An 18,823-nucleotide genomic window follows, 5' to 3' on the forward strand; every position below is an offset into this window, starting at 1 on the left:
GAAACGGATCAGCACTGATAATTACACGCGCTCTGTTTCTCTTTATCTCCGCTTTCAGAGTTCAGGCTGTGGTGACTGAAATGTGGTTTGAACTCCATTGCTTGTAATGAGGCATTTAAACAGTTTTTCTTTTCTTTTTTTTCTTTGGGATGTTAAAAAAAAAGATAAACCTCTCAATTAATAAACATCTTGAACAGTGCATTATTACCTGGGCACAACAATTAACTTTTTAAAACAAATAATTGAATGAGCACATCAAATACTTTAAATTATACTTTATTTTATATAAACAGGTCAAATAAATTAGATATTTCCATATGAATTCTCTATAACCCCAAAACACGTGTCTGTCAGTTGGAAGTACAGAACTATGTCACTAAAATTATGAAACTACACATTTTTTGCATTTGGGCTGGCAGCAGAAAACTGGAAGTATCAAACTATCCTCAATTCTTGTAGAGCTTGCAGAACAGTATTTGCATGCCATTTACCAAATACACACCCTGTATGTCCTCATAGTTTCTTTGACTTTATAGGCTCACTTCCCATAGATTCTGTACGATTTCACAGTCCCCATAAGATATGTCCCTATATATCCATTATGCTTACATAGACATTGCATGTCTCTACAGAACCTATGTCCATAATGACTATGTTACCCTACAGGATGCATGGCCACATAGTCTGTATTTCTTGACAGAATCTGTCCTTATACAGTTAGCACATGCCAAAAGTATCTGTCCCGACAGTCCCATTATGGCTCCATAGACTCTGTATGTCCTTGACTTTAAAATTCAGCCAATAAGGTCTCAGATTCAGATACTGTCCAACTGGCAATCCTGATGAGTTCATATCAGAGATCAGTTTCTATAATGACCGTTCACTCGTTGTTGTGTAATGAATGTTCAATCAGTTCAGCTGATAAAGGCTGCAGAGGTATAAACAGCTACTGGAAATAATCTCTGATTTATATATTTGGGAGTTATGGATGCCGATTAATAGCTAAAGAACTGGAATAGCTGCAGTACCTTCATATTGTGCCAGTTCAGATTACTTATAAAAAGTAAGGCGTCTTACTTTTATTTGTGATATATACATAAAAATATTTTAACTTAACATATACACAGAAATAAGGGTACATACAGGCCACAATAGAAAATTTAAAAGCAAGTATCCTGAGATTTAAGGCCATTTTTAAATACTGGATCATAAAGGAATCTATATATCTACATTTAAATTTGGAGAGACTTTCTGTCAGCCTTGTCCGACGTTTCACGGGTTTCCAAATCCTAAGAGCCTTTCCTATTTTACAATGTAAACTCCTTATGCTAATATAACAAAATATACTTTCTCAGTTTCTCACTTTTCATCACCATCTTCCGGTTCCAGTTCCGATTCTCCGTTCGCTTACATGGACTTGAACATCAGACAGCTCTCCTGTACTTGACCCGTCCCCATGACAACCCAGAGTTCTAAGTTGGGTGACAATGAGGTCTTTGTTTTGGATGGGAGGACAAATGCAAATCACCAATTTTATTGGCAGGTGAACAGTTATCACAAGTCTATAGAGGCGTGTCAGAACACCCTGGCTCCTGCCAGTCTTGTTTGTTCACACCCTCCCATCCACCAATCCCATCTGCCCATGTCCTGCCCTCTACCAGTCACAGGTGTCTCCAGTTGTTCGGCACTAGGCCAGATGAGGCATGTGCAGTGAGCTCAACCGATTGGTCCCCTCAGGTTCAGCTCCTGTCCTGGGTCTGATGGGTGGCTTGGACGCCAGGGCTAGGGGCCGCAGCATCGTGAATAAAGACAGAGTCGTTGTCGGAGGAGCAAGATCCAGAGGTTTCCTCACAGGAGGGCAGGTACTGCTCAAAGGGCGTGGCCAGGTCAAGGTACTGCAGGAGAGACACACACCACAGACACACAGTCAGTACTGGGACAGAGATGATGAGTTTCACTTCTGTAGCAGAACCTGGTTCTGTTATAGGTAAGGCTCTGGTAGTGTGTTTGTTAGGCAAGGAGTGCTGGTTTGTATGTTACAGGTAAGGAAATTCTGTGTATTACAGGTGTATTTTAGAGGTAACAGAATCTGCATGTTACAGGTTACAATTTGGCAAGTGTTTGTGAGGTAAGGGTGTGTGCGGTTAGCAGGTAAAGGTCACTCACGTCGTCGGACACGGACAGAAGCATCCGGTCCAGCTCCTCCACCAGCTGCTTGAAGGTGGGCCTCTGAGTCGGAACAGCCAGCCAGCACTCCCTCATCCTCATGTAGCTGGGAGAAACAGACCCGTAAGCACCACAGCTTACAGTGCACAGCACAGCTACTCTGATAGCATCACTCACACATTAGTAACACACGATATATAAGAGCAAAACTCTTTCTACACAATACACTCCACACTACAGCCACTGTACTCACATTCCACACAATAACGTGTGTGTGTGTGAGTGGGGGGGGAAGAGTGCTTGTGTGTGTTTGTGTGTGCGGGAGAGTAGGAGAGAGATAGAGGGCTTGTGTGTGTGTTAATGTGTGTATGTGTGTGTTTGTTTGTGCACGCGCACGCACGTGTATATGTGCTTGTGTATCGTTCTTACAGTTCGTGGGGACAGTTGGAAGGTTTGTCCATACGATGTCCCTCCTTCAGCAGTTTAAAAAGCTCCTCCACTGGGATTCCAGGGTAGGGTGACCCTCCAAGCGTGAAAATCTCCCACATCAGCACTCCAAAAGACCACCTGGTGGCACACCAAGAAATAGAAAAATGTGGGGTAGTATATTCAAAACACACACTTACACACATTTTCACTCGTACACACAATCTGTCTTTCTCACACACTCAGATAACACATCACGAGTTAATGATATCGTAACACACACACACACACACTTACACGTCGCTCTGATGCGTGTACACTCTGTCAAACAGGGCTTCTGGTGCCATCCATTTCACCGGCAGCCGGCCCTGCATTAGAAAGAGAGAGCTGTGACTGGACAGGCTACTGACAAGGAATTACTGTCCAAAAATGGGGTTACAGAACAGACAGGGAGTTGCTGTGCAGACAAGGCGTTACAGCACAGACAGGGATTACAGCATAGACCAAGAGTTACAGAGTACACAATGAGTTACAGAACAGACTCATAGTTACTGTGCAGGTTGAGGTTTGCTGAGCTGACAGGAAGTTATTTCACAGACAGGAGGACACATAAGTGGACAAATGAACGTTCTTAAGGAGCAGGCTGCGATTCATACTCTAGAGGTGCTCACATTGGTGGTTTTCTTGTAGTAGTCGATGTGGTGCACCCCTCGAGCAAGGCCGAAGTCAGCGATCTTCATCACGTTGTCTTCGGTCACCAAGACGTTCCTTGCTGCCAAGTCTCTGTGGATGCACTGCTCGCAGAAAAAAGTAACAACGTGTCACAAACCTGTCTCTTTTCCTCTGTGAGAGAAGACAGCCTTATTTTAATTTCCCTTTTTTCCTGTGTTTCAGTATTCCTAAGGCTGAAATGAAGTTTTTCATTAAAAACTGCACTGGCAAGGCAAAAACAGGATGAGAGAAGAACAAAATGACTGCTGTTCCATTTTGGGGGGTATAATATAAATAACAGACGGTCTGAGCGAGCGTTTAGCGAGGGCTTCAGTGAGGCTTTCTGTGGGCTTGCGGCCGCCGGAGAAACAAGGCCAGACGGGGTGGATGTCGTTACGTTTATTTGGGCCGAGATTTAAATAGAGCCCGTATTTGCAGACGGAGGGAGATGAAAGCCCTGGTTTTTTGGTGCGGCTTGGAACGGTTTCAGGCGGGCTTTCATACGTGGAGGGGTGGGGCTGGGTGGGTGGGACTGCGTGTATTTAACCCTTCAACCTATGGGCGAGGCCTGGATTTATACTGAGAGACATACACTGACATACATACTGAGAGACGGATGGATAAAAACTTCTCAAAAGACACAGAAGGAAATGTAGCCCCAGCGATACATATTACTTAATAGAGGACCTTCAACATAATGTTTGCCATGTTTCCTTCAGCTAGGTTTATACATAGCCTACAATTCTAGTAGTACTGCATTTCCAAATAAATTGTAGGTGTATAGTAGAGCTCTTGTATTATGAGCGGTTAGGTGGCTCATATACTATTTATATGACTCTGCATCAATTGGCTCTTTATAGTGAAGACAAGCACTCTCTTACCAATGCTGTGTAGAGACTTTCATTGGTCATTAAACTGTCTGTTTCAGTTTATAAAATGCTTTAGAGTGCAGTACACAAACTGAGGAACAGCTAAATCAAAAGCAGTGAATACTAAGTTTACTACTATGATACAAAAATCAATGTATCATAGAAACTTCCGGAAGGAAAGGCTTTGCTCAACCCACAAAGAACCACAATAAGCACTGTCTCTTAACAAACAAACTCACTAATTTAATCTATAATCAGTCCTATGAAATGCAAAGAGCCAACACATCTGCTTTGATCACATTTGAGAGTACATGAAGAGACAGGGCTACTGCATGCAATCAATTTACACAGCTGGAGATTGTAACTAACTGAAGCAGTTCGAGCTCAAGGGTGCAACAGTATAGCCACACCTGCCAATCAAACCTACAACCTCTAAGTTACCCTGACCATTGTGCTACACGGCTCTTACCCTCTTAGAGGCCAGGTACTCCATGCCTCGAGCCACCTGGTAGGCACAGGAGAGCAGGTCCTTGAAAGTGAGCTGTTCAGGGGGCACCCTGGTCCCATCGAAGGTGTAGTCCATGCCTGGAGGTCGCCGCATCCGCAGGTATTCCCGCAGGCTGCCCTTGGAGGCAAACTCCACCAGCACGTACAGCGGGCCTGTGCAGTCACATGACCAGAGTTACCCAATCGCAAATTGCCAACGAGGTGTAGGATTTGGGAGTCAGGATTAAGAACTCGGGTCAGTAATCCTACTCCCCGTTACATCAAATAAGGAACCAAATCTCATGTGGTGCTGCTGGTGGATAAAGAATGGCTGGGATATGGGTCGAGGAAAGGGTCTGAAGGGTCCGTGATGGGAGAAGAAAGCATTTGAGAGGAACATAAGCAAGGGACTGAAACTAATCTGGGATCAGCGCTGCGGAGGGACTCACCATTCTGCGTGCACACACCGAGAAGGTTGATGATGTTCTTGTGTTTGTCCATCACCTTCATCAGCTCCATCTCCGAGACCAGATCAGCAAGGTCTTTATCCGAGGCATCATCTGGAGAGAGGAAGAGATGGGGAGAGTGTGGTGGAGAGAAAGGGGAGGGAGATAGGGAGAGAGTGAGAAAGAGAGAATGGAGAAAGGAGGTCAATCCAGTGAACAGAGCCATCGCAGAATGCCTGTGTTCACAATAAAATAGTCACTGCTTGCTAACAGGATCTGAGGCCCTCACCCTTTAACATCTTCACCGCCACGGTGGTCATTTCATCCGGACGGGCCTTATTCAGGCCGTATGCCTCCGCCCTGACCACCTGACCAAAACATCCTTCACCAAGACGCTTCCCCAAAACCAGGCTGCAGAGAAGAGAAGAGGAGGAGAGATGAGAGAGGTGGAGGTTAAAAAGAAGAGAAGGAATAGGAACAGAGAGGAGAGAGAATGGAGGGGGTATAGAGAGGGCAAGAAAGGGGGGAGATAAGAGGAAAGGAAAGGAGAAAGGAGAAGAGTCAGAACGTTGCATGGTGCCAGTGTGTTCTCTCTTTAAAGGAAACAGTACAGGAATGTCGTGAAAATATTACACAGTGGACTGTGGTGGGACGGACCTCTCTCGGTTGAACTCCCAGTCAGGGTCAAAGGGCAGCTCCATCTCCAGCACTCCAGCCAGAGCAGGGGCGGAGCTAGACGAGAGACGTGCCACCCGCACCAGAGACGAGTTTGACTTCCCCGAGGACTCCGACTCCACAGAGTACTGGACAGACAGGCAAACAGTGTCAAGAGATGACCCACAAGAATGGACAGACAGACACACAGATACATTTACATTTAGTCATTTACAAATTACTTCTATGCAGAGTGATTTCCAAAAGGGCATACAAAAGGGTTAGACAAAGAGAAGAGAAGATATCCCATTACAGTGGCACAATCAACACTAGCAATCATTACACAAACCTAGCGTAGCAAAAGATGGACAGAATAGGAACAGACAGACAGTCACTCAAAGGCTGCTCTAACCTGTCTGTTCAGGGGGAACTTGGAAAGCTTCTTTACGGGCGGGACAGGAAACGGTTCTCTGCTGGCGGTGGCCTGCATGCGGCAGAGGACCACGATGACCACGCCCATCACCAGAGCCAGGGCGCCGCAGGTGTAGATAACGATGTCGGTGTACTTGGTCTCCGTGACACCCATGGGGCCCAATAACAGCTCCTCTGCAATGCACGGGGATAAGCTGAGGGTCTCACGACCGCAACACTCGACGGTACGATGAGGAAACGTCTCCCGTTAAAGACGCGGCGTGTGTACCTGGCAGCACGGTGAGCCAGGCAGATTGGTGGGAGAACCCGATGGAGTTTCCAGCCAGGCAGGTGTACTCCCCAGAATCCTCCATGCTGACGTTGGGCAGGTAGAGAACCTCCAGATCTGACATGTTCAGACTGCCCGACTGCAGGAAACAGGCCAGCAAAAAAGCACTTACATCACCCTCAGAAATGACCTCACCTTTACTGTGAGCTCAGCAGTTGCATCACAACCTCACTTGGAGCAATGACTTCAGAGCCTCAGTGGGAGGTGAAAGATAAACATCACAACTACACTGTGAACAAAGTGTTTGTATCACACCTTCACTGACAGCTGAGTTATCACCTTCACTGAGAGCTGAGCTATGACATCACACCCTCACTGTGAGGTAAATGGTGAGAGCAGCGGCAGTTGATTCGCACCTTTAGGATCTGAACGTAGGGGACGCCATCGGGCCCATAGAAGCTCCCGTTCCTCTCGATGTGTTTGAGCCACTGGATGTGTGGCTGGGCGTCGCTGTACACCTTGCAGCACAGCCGCACGTCAGTCCCCACCACCACGGTGGTGTTGGCCGGCAGCCCTGCCTGTAGGATAGGCCGGTGCGGGGACCGCTCTGGAAACAGGAGATGAGAGGGGAGCCATTAGATCCACAGAACACAGCGTAACAGAACACAGACTAGACTGTAACTAACAGAGGAATAGAACATAGTCTGCACTGTCACTCACAGAGAACAGAACACAGTCTGCACTGTACCTCACAGAGAACAGAACACAGTCTGCACTGTCATCCACAGAGACCAGCTGGGAATGACACTGCCTCCATAAGATCAGTGTCAAAGCGTTAAAAACATAGTCAAACCATTAAATTCCTATGGAAGCAGCGTTGGCGCCCGATTTGATAGCCCGAAATGTAATCCTCAAATCATTTTAACTTTGACCTTGTTTGAAGTTGATCTTTTGTGGCACATCCAATCACATCACAGCTTTGTACAAAGCAGGCAGATGTAAAAATGGAAGAACATTTTGGGATAAACCCAGTATTTTTGCAGACAAACTACTGCTATCACTGCTTGTTGCATTTTTACGACCCAACGGCTTTCCTGGATGGACAACGTCAAGTTTCAACAGCTGGCGGCACTCTATTCTTCTCATGTGTAGTGACCGCCTTACTTGGTATTGAATGTGGTGTTTGATTCTTGTCATGTGAAAGCGGTTTGACTCTTTAAATCTTTGCTAACAGCTGCAGGGGAGATAAGACCCAGCTGAAAAGCAGCTTCAGAAAGACCCCTGATAGTGATTATTCCACCTGTAGCCTGCAGACAAGATTTTTGGCCCAAAAATTCATTCTTTACTATAAAATGTACAAGGAAACATGTTACAAGACAGTCACAAGAAATAAGTTACAAATGGCTATCATTTCACAGGCACTTTGAGGAGAAAAGTTAAGAGAAGCACTTAGATGCAAAGCCAAGAAGATTCAGTTATTTTATCCCTGATTCTGCCCTGCTAATAATAGTAATTCAGTCATGCTCATTTTTTAAATTAATTTCACCCCCTGCTTTTGTCTTGGGATTCTATTCTATTCATAAGAATGCAAAATCACACAAAAGGGGGTATAATGAGCCAGCTGTTTCCAGTTCTACAGTGGAAAAAAGGGGTATAATGATCCAGCCTGGTTCCAGCTCTACAGCGGGAAAGGGGTATAATGAGCCAGCCTGGTTCCAGCTCTACAGTGGGAAAAGGGGTATAATGATCCAGCCTGGTTCCAGCTCTACAGCGGGAAAGGGGTATAATGAGCCAGTCTGGTTCCAGCTCTACAGTGGGAAAAGGGGTATAATGAGCCAGACTGGTTCCAGCTCTGCAGTGGGAAAAGGGGTATAATGAGCCAGACTGGTTCCAGCTCTGCAGTGGGAAAAGGGGTATAATGAGCCAGACTGGTTCCAGCTCTGCAGTGGGAAAGGGATATAACAAGCTAGCCTCGTTCCAGCTTTACAGTGGGAAAGGGCTATTATGACCCAGTCTGGTTCTAGCTGTGCAGTAGAGGATCTGATACCAGAACAAGTCTTCAAATAATGCACCAGTGTTTACTGCCCTGGTTCACAAGTTTTTTAATGTGTGAGTGTGTGTGTATACATGCGTTGAATCTCCTCTCTGCTTGGCCCTGTGTTCTTACCCAGCACATCCAGGACATAGCTGTGCGTGAGCATCCCGTGCCTGTTCTCCACGACGCAGGTGTAGTTCCCCCGATCCGACGGCACCACGCTCTCCATCACCAGACTCCAGTGCTGCTGCCGCAGCTGCCCCCCAAGAAAAACAAAAACCCGCAATCAGTCATCATGACATGTGTTTCCAATGTTTCTACGGAGATGGAGTTGACACCCACACACCCCACAATGCCGCCTTGTCCTCCTAATTCTCGTCGGGCCGAAGATCACGACAAAGTCGTTGTGGGGAAACAGAGGTCTCCACTGCTAGCCGCTCCTGAATGGCTCCAAGGTAAACAGCCCCTTATATGGTATAAAAGCAGCCCCCCTCCGGAATTCGGGCCCGTGTCTGTCCAGGTCATTTGCGGCCATTCTAGCATGTCAAAGGTTGTTATTGAGCAAGCACTGCTTTCCGCTGAAGAGCGTAAAATGTGCAGACAAAAGGGGCCGGAAGAAAACAGGAACCTGCCCCCTGCCTCTCTGCATTCCCCGCATGGCTACTGAGAGAGATCCAGACCGCACTGCAACCACTTCAAACACAGTTCTGCTTGCTCTAATCCAGTTTGCGACCACGCTAGCCTTTTACAACGTCTTCAAACATAGCGAAAGTTATGACCCTGTTTGTGACCACGATAGGATGCCAAACGGTTCTAAATGTTTACGCTCTGTTTGTGATCGTCCCTTACATGGTTCACAAGCTCACATGGCGTGAAAACCACTTATGAAACCATTGTCTGGCCATGGTTTGGAAATAATATTTAGTTCCTGACCATGTTGCCACCGCATTTTGAAGACTGGAACAAGCAATGTAGCTCAGATGAAACTAGTCTCACTCTGGTCATATAAGAGAAAATGTTAAGGACCACTACCGTTTAAAGCTTGCTAATATTAATAATAGATAGTGTAATGTTTTGTGTGACTCATGTTATCATCATCTAACCAAACATTATAAGTCCATATACTGGTATCACTCTCACCAAACCTAAAATTAAAACATTGCTAAAATTTGAACCTAGCCACAAGTATGCTGCCAAGCTAGGACACATTTTCCATTATAATTTGCGGCTGTATTAGAATAGCAAACCCTGGTTATTTGACAACGGTCTGGAAATGTTCCCATTGTTTTTCCAAAAGTCGAAATAACAGGGTTATTGGTCTGAGGGACCAATAACACACTGAAAAACAAACAGCTAAGTACAGTTTAAATAGGGTAAGCAAGTAGTCAGCAGGGTTTCTTTTTACATTTGAATTCTCCTATAACTCCAGAAAAAACTGGGATGTGCATGTGCTCTTTCCATCTTGAAACAAGCAATTAATGACAGAAATAAGAGGTCAGTATCCAATGACAGCCGGAGAGATTAGTAGCCTTTTCTTGGATAAAAATTGATTTATTGATTTATTGACTGACTGACACACGTGACCTTTGCGCCCTTACCCCAGGTGAGGGCCATACCTTGATACCGCCGATACGGTGCTCCCCGCGGAAGTCTCTCCCGTTCCTCAGCCAGCGTATGGCGGGCGGGGGACTGCCCGCGGCCGGGCAGCGGAACTTCACCGTGTTGCCGGCGGGAACCGCGTACAGCTTCTTCTCCATGCGCTGAGAGTGCGTCCAGTACGGCCCTAAGTACACATGAAGATTACTAACAACCCAGCCTGAGGCGTTAATGGAATGAATCACCCAGCACACATATATAGGCTAAAAATGGGAAAATTATATTCTTTTATACAAATTCTATTATTTTGAGCAAGTAATACTGCACAAAATCTTTACTTATCTTACAGTCATCTATGCTTTTGCCCTGTAGAAACCTACCTCTGCTGAAATTGACCTGCTCTTCCTCCATTTGTGTTACCGAATCGTCCCCAACATCGTCATCATCATCTCCTTCATCATCATCGTCTTCATCGTCACCTGAACTAAATGAGTCTAAAGCAGAGAGAATTTATTGTAAGGATTCAGAGTTAAACCATATAAGGAAGAACCCTTTCACGATGAAGTGCAATTAATGGTTTATTTATAATCTTCTATCCCTGGGTTGGGGAGACGTGTAACTAACTCACTGTAGCATTTTTTTTGGCTCTGTTCTGCTTATTAACCTAACTGACTTTTAAAAAAAGCTCTCTACTCCAAAAGAATCCCAATAATAATAATAATAATAATAATAATAATAATCCCACCATTTAAAATAACACCCCCACAACAACACATCCAGACCAATAAACGGACAAACAAGACAAAGTGGAGGGAAACACACAGGCGGTCCTGGAGAGAAGGTTGCCTAACTCCCTGAACATTTGTTGTTGCAATAGTTCCCATCATTTGAAACGTGTGAGGCGTAATGCGTTGAGCACGTTGGCAGGAAATGACTGCTGGGAACCTCACCAACGACGGTGATGATGAAGGATCGCAGGGGGTCTCTGGTGCCACGCGGTGCACAGCTATACACGCCCGAGTCCTCATACGACAAGTCGGAAATCTCCAGCGCCGTGGAGTGGACGCGGACACGCCCGCCGTGCCGGAGCCACGCGCCCCCTCGGTACCAGCGGATGGGCTCAGTGAGGTTCCCGTCGCAGGTCAGCGTCAGGACGTCCCCAGGTAGCAGGAGCAGGTGCTCCACGGACTCCTCTGAATTGTCCTCGAGGCCTTCTGGAGGAGAGTCAAGTCAAAGATAAGCCAAGGTCAACACAAGGTCAGCGTCCGTTGCCTGTCTCAGCCATCTCGACATCTCCACAAAGATTCAATAGACTCACCAGATACTCAGCTCTGTAATCTCAACAAAGAAAGTTGCATCTCACTACCATTGAAGCTAAAACATTCCAATTTGAAGCATCTTCTGAAAATTCTTTACGTTGTGTCTGTTCAGGTACTGAAAATTCACTCTGATTGGCAGCCACTAAACAGACATACTGCTGACAAGGTGTAAATCGTCACGCTACCGAAAGAAACAGCATGGGTAAAACTTTGTTCCTTTCATGACTAAAAGACACCCATTTAAAATCTCAGCCAAATAAAAAAGGATTCCATATCATAGCAATTGATTACTTTGGCTCTTTACATGTAACTATATTAATAGACGATTTTACAACACTGAATTGGCAGAAAAACAGCATCCTGTGGTTTTACCCTCAAGCACTATCAGACCACAGAGTTTACCCACCCGGAGGGAACACGCTGTAGACCTGGTCTGCCAGCCTGGGAGCTTCAGGCAAGAGCTCTGCAAAGGAGAGGAGAGCAGACATGTGAAATACACCAAAACCGCCTGTCCTGATGTCTCAATTCAACCGCTTAACCATAATATAAACTTTCACCAACACATCTCAGTTCAGGCATAAAACCATAAAATAACCATCTAACCGCACGTTTTTGCTCAGTCACATAACCAGAACAAAACCATCAACCTGCACATCTCAGTTCAATCACTTAACCACAACATAAGCACCTGCCTGCTTATTGAATATCAGCCCTTTCAGCATTATGTGACATAACTTTCTGAATGATTCTGTTCACAGTTCACCCGTCCATCACAGTGCTGCACTTTACTGTGCAAGTGCGGTTCAGAGAGGGCTCCTACCTGGCATTTTGCCATCCACAGCAGGACCAGGTCTTGCCACAGTTCCATCAGAGAGCATGAGGAGAAAGATACCCAGCCAGAGGGAAGAGGTCATTTTGTGTGTCGGACGGGGATTCGGGGGTGTTGTCTTGTCTTGTCGTGGATGAGAATGAGGGGTACAGGGGACCCCACACCCTACAGGTGGCCTCCGACTCTGTCTCCTGCTATATGCTAGCAGCTAGCTCACCATATGGCCAGGCAACATGAAGCCCTAGAAAAACAATAATCACATTTTTCACAGCTTTCAAAACTTCCTCAAACTGTTTTTGGGACCGGAACAATTCACATGTGGTTAAAGTGCAAGTTCTCTGATTTTATTTAAAGGTATTTTTATATACTTTGGTTTCACCACTTCGAAATTAGAGCCATTTTTACACACAGACTCCCCCTACATTTCAGGGCACAATAATGTTTGGGACATATTATTGTTATGTAAATTAAAGTTGTCATGTATAGCACTTTTGTCGCATATCCATCGCATGTAATGACTGTTTGACCCACAGACTGCCAGGCTTGTACTGCAGCCATCTTCAGCGCCTGCTTGTTTTGAGGACTAGGAGCCTTAAGTTTTCACATAAGCACAAGAAACGCATATTCACTTGGATTTAGATCAGGTGAATGACGTGGCCAATGAAGAATGCTGTTGGCTTTGAAAAACTCCTTTTTTGCTTTAGCGATATGTTTGGGATCATTGTCTTGTTGTAGGGTGAAGTGCTGTCCAATGAGTTTGGAAATATTTGTTTGAACTTCAGCAGAGTAGCTGCTTCTGTACACCTCAGAATTCCTTTTTTCTGCTGCTGCTATGAACAGAAGATGAAGACAAGTCAGCCACTGACTGTGGCAGTCATACATGCCCATATCATAACACCCCCACCACGTTTCACAGATGCAGGGGGGTGCTTTGGATCTGCGGACAGTAATCACTGACATATCCACGACCGCCTCCTAAAGAGTTTTTCTGATCTGTTTGATAGGTGTTCGGGGTTTTTTCTTCATTATGGTGATAATTCTTTGGTCTCCCGTTGTTTTGTTATTTTTCTTATTTCTTAGCCTCAACATGGCTTCCTTGACTTCCATTAGCACAACTCTGGTCCTCATGTTGATAAATGAAAATAGCAGACTCCAAAGGCAATCAAAAGCCTAGAATCAAGACTACTTACTGAAAGCGATCTTATACCTACACTAAGGAAGCAACTGAACACACCTGGATGATCAGATTTCTATATGGTGAAACCAAAATATATAAAAACACCATTTAATGAAAGGTGAAAATCTGCACTTTAACCACATGTGAATTGTTTGAATTGTGAAGTATAGAACCAAGTCCGAAAAATATAACTTTGTCCCAAAAAACATTATGAAGCTCACTTATACATACATACATACAACATATATAAGATATGTGTGTGTAAACAAATGTAAACAATGTCAACAAATTAACGGCTATATAAACAATTATATAGTACGCCAGGGTTCTGCTATACTTAGTTTCAATTAATTGTCAACTGACATACACGCTATGACATATAACAATAAGTCTATTGGTTGACACGTATAGTTTTGAATTCGTTCTTAATATTAATACAACGTCTGTAAGCTACATAAACGAGGTCAAACGTCATTGCATCCACATAGGCCTAAATTCGTTTTTTTTTTTCGCCTTAAACTTAAAATGAAAGTGCACTTAACATTTAAATTGTACGGGAGTATCAAACAGTCAGAGACCACCGCTCAAACGTTTGCAAGAGTGGTTCGTACAAATGTGCGATTGTCTTTCATCCTGCAGTCGTAGGAAGGTAAACGGAGGTCCGCCAGACAGGCATGTTTTTAAGACTCAAGCGCGGTTCTATCCATGCCCATAGCGCTATTCAGTTACACTGGAGCCATGTACCAGCTGCCTAATGATTTAATTGAAAAATCAAGATTATGTTTCCCGTTTCAAAATATGTGACGCCAAGTCCAATTTGTTTAAGACTAAACAAGAGACTAAACAAGTCACGGGCAAACCTCAACGATTTCCACTGGAGTGGTAATGAATGAAATTCTTTCTTAATTTTCTTTCCAACAAGTAGCCCATTTACCGCTGACGTCTTAAGTTCGAGTCCACGCGGGTGTTCCACTGAATCAAAGTTTTATTTAAAATCGTTTCCAAATTTCGCGCTTTTGGGGGTCGGTCAATAATTTACAAGACAAGTCTCTTGTTACACCGTATTAACTGGTTTAAATATTAACAAATCTTATAAAAGAATATTTGCAACAATTGTGAATTTTCACTGTCAGTCCTTCTCAAATACATCAAGCTGGTCTACCCTGAAAGGAAATGCAAATATCCCTTTCTTGAAATGAATTCGCGGAAACATCAATCGACTTAATTTGGTAAAGGATGCGTAGCGACTTGCTCTGGGATTTTGCTATTTTATACACCCGAAAATAACTATAGGCTATGTTACAAGCATTAAAACATTTTCACAGAACCACAATAAAACATTTGTAAAGGAAATTGTGCCTTAAAACCGTTACTTACATTGTGAAGCCGTGATGGGTAGACTAACGAGTAGTGTCACTACCTGCTCGTGAAAAGTAATTGAAATATATAGCCTTTAGTTTAGCCTATGCTGTCTCTCCAGTTATTTTACAGCCTACATACTTAATCTCGGAGAGGGTGGGATACCCATTTTAGCTGTATATGCACATGTCATAAGAGTCTAAGATAGAACTTCACTTCAACAGGCTGCGCATCGCTATGACTGAATAGACTACCCCCTTTCACTCACCGTTCAGTACGCTACTTTGTCTTCTTGTAAACAGTGAATCCTAGGTGGTTCACCGGGAGTCCTTAGTTCCGTCCAGGAGAAATGAACGCTTGAGTCCCCATTGACATAGTACCGTATGCTTATTTCCCAAAAAGGGTCTGGTGCCTGAAGGATAAAAAAAAAAGCTCGGGGGGGTCAATTCTAAATCAGTCCAAACCAAAACAACAGCAGCTGCCCACCGAAGACGGACTGATCTTTAGGCTACTCTCTCCTTACTGAAAAGTCCAACTCAAGAATGACAGCCGTCGCTGTCTCCACTCTCTCCACGAAATGAAAGTCACGACCCACTGCGACCGTGGACTGTCATGAAAGTGTCCGGTCTTCACTGCTTCAGTTCATTCCGGAAAAAGTGCATTCGAGGAGAAACGCCGCCCCATGTTTGATAGCGATTTAAATTCCAGTCCGGGAACAGACTTGGATATGTTCCGCTTTCAGAGTGCAATTTCAAAATAAATCTCCAACCACAAGGCCCTGAGTTCTTGTGACATTCACCCGCGATTAAGCGCTATTAAGTTGTCCGGCGTCCAGCAGCAATGCAACAGATGTTTGGTTCTTGCGGCACTTCACTCTGTCCAGTTCTGTTCTCCAATGTGCTGGCCAGTAGCTTTTAGAGATCTCAATTAGCGTCTCTCCGGTTTCACAGCGAAGCTGCTACGAGCCTTTCACTGCTAATACACCCACGGCATGTGAGCACGAGAGTCCCAACAAAAGGTTCAAATGAAAGAACCACCCCCCCCCCCCCCCCAAATGCTTCGGGGCAGCCCCCAGCGGCACAAAATCAACACCCAAATCTGCCGTTTCTCCTGTTCTCTCAGAAATGAAAACTTTTGGTGAAATACAATACACCACATTCACATGTTCATTTATTTTATTACCTGATGTAGATTATTCATTAGAATATTGCTAATGCAACACTAATTTTTCATAATTAGGGAGGAAATGTATTGATAAATACAATTACAACATCTGCATGCAGTGTAGTATTAGCTAGTTTTTTTTTTCCATTTTCTATACCACTACTGTGCTTACTGCGAAGACATTATTGTGTTTGATCCATTTTACCCAGGCCATGGAGGACAATTTGTATATTAAATAAAGATGAAAACTCCATCACATCAGGATTATCTAGTCCATGTTTCAAAAAAATGTTGAAATATTCAATGGTTCAACCATTTGCAAAGAGAGGATCCAAACTTCAGACAAGGAAGAGTTTAGGCTGTTTACTGCTAGCACACTACTCCTGCTGACTAAAGATCCCCCCCCCCCCCCACACACACACACACACACACACACACACACACTTTCAATCCCACTCTTCTAGCTTTGCCTCTCCTTCAAAAACACACTGGCATTCCACCCCACAAAGGGGGAGAGGGGGTGGCTTTCTTTCCCTGACACAATCAACCACCGCCTGCCTGCCCCGCCTGTCCAGTATTAATCCACACCCTGATCAGCCCTGCTTGCCTACCCCTGGTTCGCCCCTTTGAGCGAGCCAGCAGGCTTTGAATGCCCTGTTGAAGCACATTATCAACCGCCCCCCTGCAGCTCTCCCTATGCATCTCTAAACCCAATGCGCCCCCACCCCTAAAAGATCTCCATTTCCATGAGGCTCCACCTCCCAGTACAAACAGTGGTGTGTGAATTATTCTCTGTTCTTTAAGCCTGGAAATTATAGTATCATTACACACTGAAATAAAACCATAATTCACTACTAGACTAATACTATCACTGCACTCTGGACTTTTAGTATTGCTCTGCACTGTACTACTATTCAACTCTGACAGACTTGATATGAGTCTAGTTGGGATGAAATGATGCTAAACATTTTTTTGGGCAATTTTACCATTTCTCATTAGAATAATACTCATAATTAGTTTTGCATTTTTATTGTCTTTCATCACACAATCTCAAGATATTTACAATCACCCACCTCCCAGGTGTAGCGCCCGCCTGGACAATATACGGCAGACATTTTGTGCCAGAACACTCAATGATCATCAGCTGAAGTGAAGAGAGAGAAGAAATAATTAAGGTTTTACTGTGCACTGAGCTAATTGCTGCAGACTGGACTAACGCTACTGACAGAGGTGGCGTAATTAGCTTTGCCACCACTTGTTCCAAGTCACAGAAAGCTCAGTCATGTTGCTGTTCCACACACACATATGCAACACGCTGTCTGCTTCTCTGTGATAATTGCTGAGAAACAGGTCAAAAGTCAAACTCCAGCATTTATTTTCAGGGGGGAGGGGGCAAATATAGAAAGGGGGAGTGAGTATTATGAAAGATTGGGAAGAATGACTGGTCCTGTCATCAGGACCTGAGGTTAATGCAGCATGAGACAACCACCAATGTGTCAATGTTTAAAAAGAGCAATGAGAATAATGATGTTGATGTTGTGGGAGATTTTGTTGCATAAACAGTGGAGTTCACAGAATCAAGTCTTCAGTTCAATTTTACATTTTCTCCATTGATACGATAAACATGTATTCATATTGAGCCTTGGTCATTATTATTTGAAACCATCAACACAATTCATGCAAGTTACTGACAATAAAAGAAGCATCAACTTACCAATGATTGGAATGAAATTTTTCTTTGTTTGTCAATTTGTGCAATTTTAGTAATATTCTCAGGAATCTGCAGGAGAGTTTGCACATTTTATCATATCAAATGATTATTTGACTCATGTCTGAGTGTGATACTGTACCAAATAACAGAAGAGTGAGTGTAACTAAACAAAGACATAATGCAGAAACATTCACTTTGTCTTTAATAAATTAAGGAGCAAAGTGTGCAGTCGTATTGTTTTTGAATGCTTGTTCTCATTTATTTGCACCTCATTAAAAGTTGGGTGTGCATCTTAAAATAAAAGAAGAACATAGTCTGTTCCATGGGACTGTTCATCACTGCTGTCAAGCTGTGTGACCAGTCTATGCTTTGTTTAAATTTGCCTAAGCTTGATATCTTTTACTCTTGAGATGTAGTCTACTACAGAGTACTGTCTTGCAGCACTCAAGTTTTGCTTTGTGCTTTTGTGTGCCTGAGGTCCAGTGGATAATATGTTTTTCTTGATATAATTTGGTGTTGTCCCAAGGAAGCTTATTGTCAGTGGGCGTGAGTATATAGAGCCTCAGGACTGAATGGTTAAGAGAGCTCTTTGTTGGCTTAGCTCTTGACATTTCAAGGGCTTCACACTGATGAGGACAGGGTCACCATTTCTTAGGTCAATCCCAAATTTAGCTTAGCCCCTTCTGGATATCAATTAATAATAGGCTCGCTTTCAGTTCTGTCCTGCAATATAATCTGGAGTTTTGTCATATTATTATGTTTTCACAAACCCTTGCTGGCAGGGTCTTGACTGAACAACCTTGCTCTAGGCGGGGACTAACATGGTTTTCCTAGTACACACAAATGCAACACCATAGGCTGCCAGGTTACGTTGTATGAGGGTTGTGTTGCTGTTGACACAGCATTATTGATCCTAATTGTTGTGTTAATTCCCAGCCCCTCAGGCCGGTTCACCAACACACAGAAAACAATGTGAACAGCAAGAACCCTTGATGTAAGCCTTTACAGCTCAGATCACTGCTGTCTTCTCACAGAGTCCGTTTCATTTCAGTTGATTTCATTTCAGTCAGTCCTGGAAGTGAATTGAAATTTGGTAAATCAACTGAAAAAAAAAATCCATCTCGAACAGCGTGGCGAGTTTTAAATTCAATTCATTTCCTGAATCGAAATGGAGC

The 18,823-nt window shown here is 44.1% G+C and overlaps 1 protein-coding gene across 2 annotated transcripts; it reads right to left on the minus strand.

The window, feature by feature from the left end:
• Window positions 1–260: 260 nt before the first annotated feature.
• Window positions 261–15,771, minus strand: LOC118222208 (fibroblast growth factor receptor 4-like). 2 transcript variants are annotated; one of them, XM_035407609.1, is made up of 19 exons: window positions 15,042–15,771; window positions 12,229–12,478; window positions 11,815–11,871; window positions 11,040–11,300; window positions 10,470–10,583; window positions 10,110–10,276; window positions 8,626–8,749; window positions 6,875–7,065; window positions 6,459–6,597; window positions 6,171–6,364; window positions 5,762–5,907; window positions 5,394–5,515; window positions 5,108–5,218; window positions 4,642–4,832; window positions 3,264–3,386; window positions 2,890–2,960; window positions 2,596–2,733; window positions 2,167–2,272; window positions 261–1,895 (listed from the first exon to the last, which is right to left on the minus strand). In XM_035407609.1, the coding sequence occupies exons 2-19, from the start codon at window positions 12,320–12,322 to the stop codon at window positions 1,740–1,742; spliced, it is 2,505 nt and encodes an 834-aa protein (XP_035263500.1). In that variant the 5' UTR covers window positions 12,323–12,478; window positions 15,042–15,771; the 3' UTR covers window positions 261–1,739. The 2 variants fall into 2 exon arrangements, with proteins under 2 accessions (XP_035263500.1, XP_035263499.1); XM_035407608.1 differs by having other exon boundaries at window positions 11,040–11,303.
• Between the last annotated feature and the right edge of the window lie 3,052 nt (window positions 15,772–18,823).

Source organism: Anguilla anguilla, chromosome 3 (genome assembly GCF_013347855.1).
Source record: "Anguilla anguilla isolate fAngAng1 chromosome 3, fAngAng1.pri, whole genome shotgun sequence".
NCBI lineage: Eukaryota > Metazoa > Chordata > Actinopteri > Anguilliformes > Anguillidae > Anguilla > Anguilla anguilla.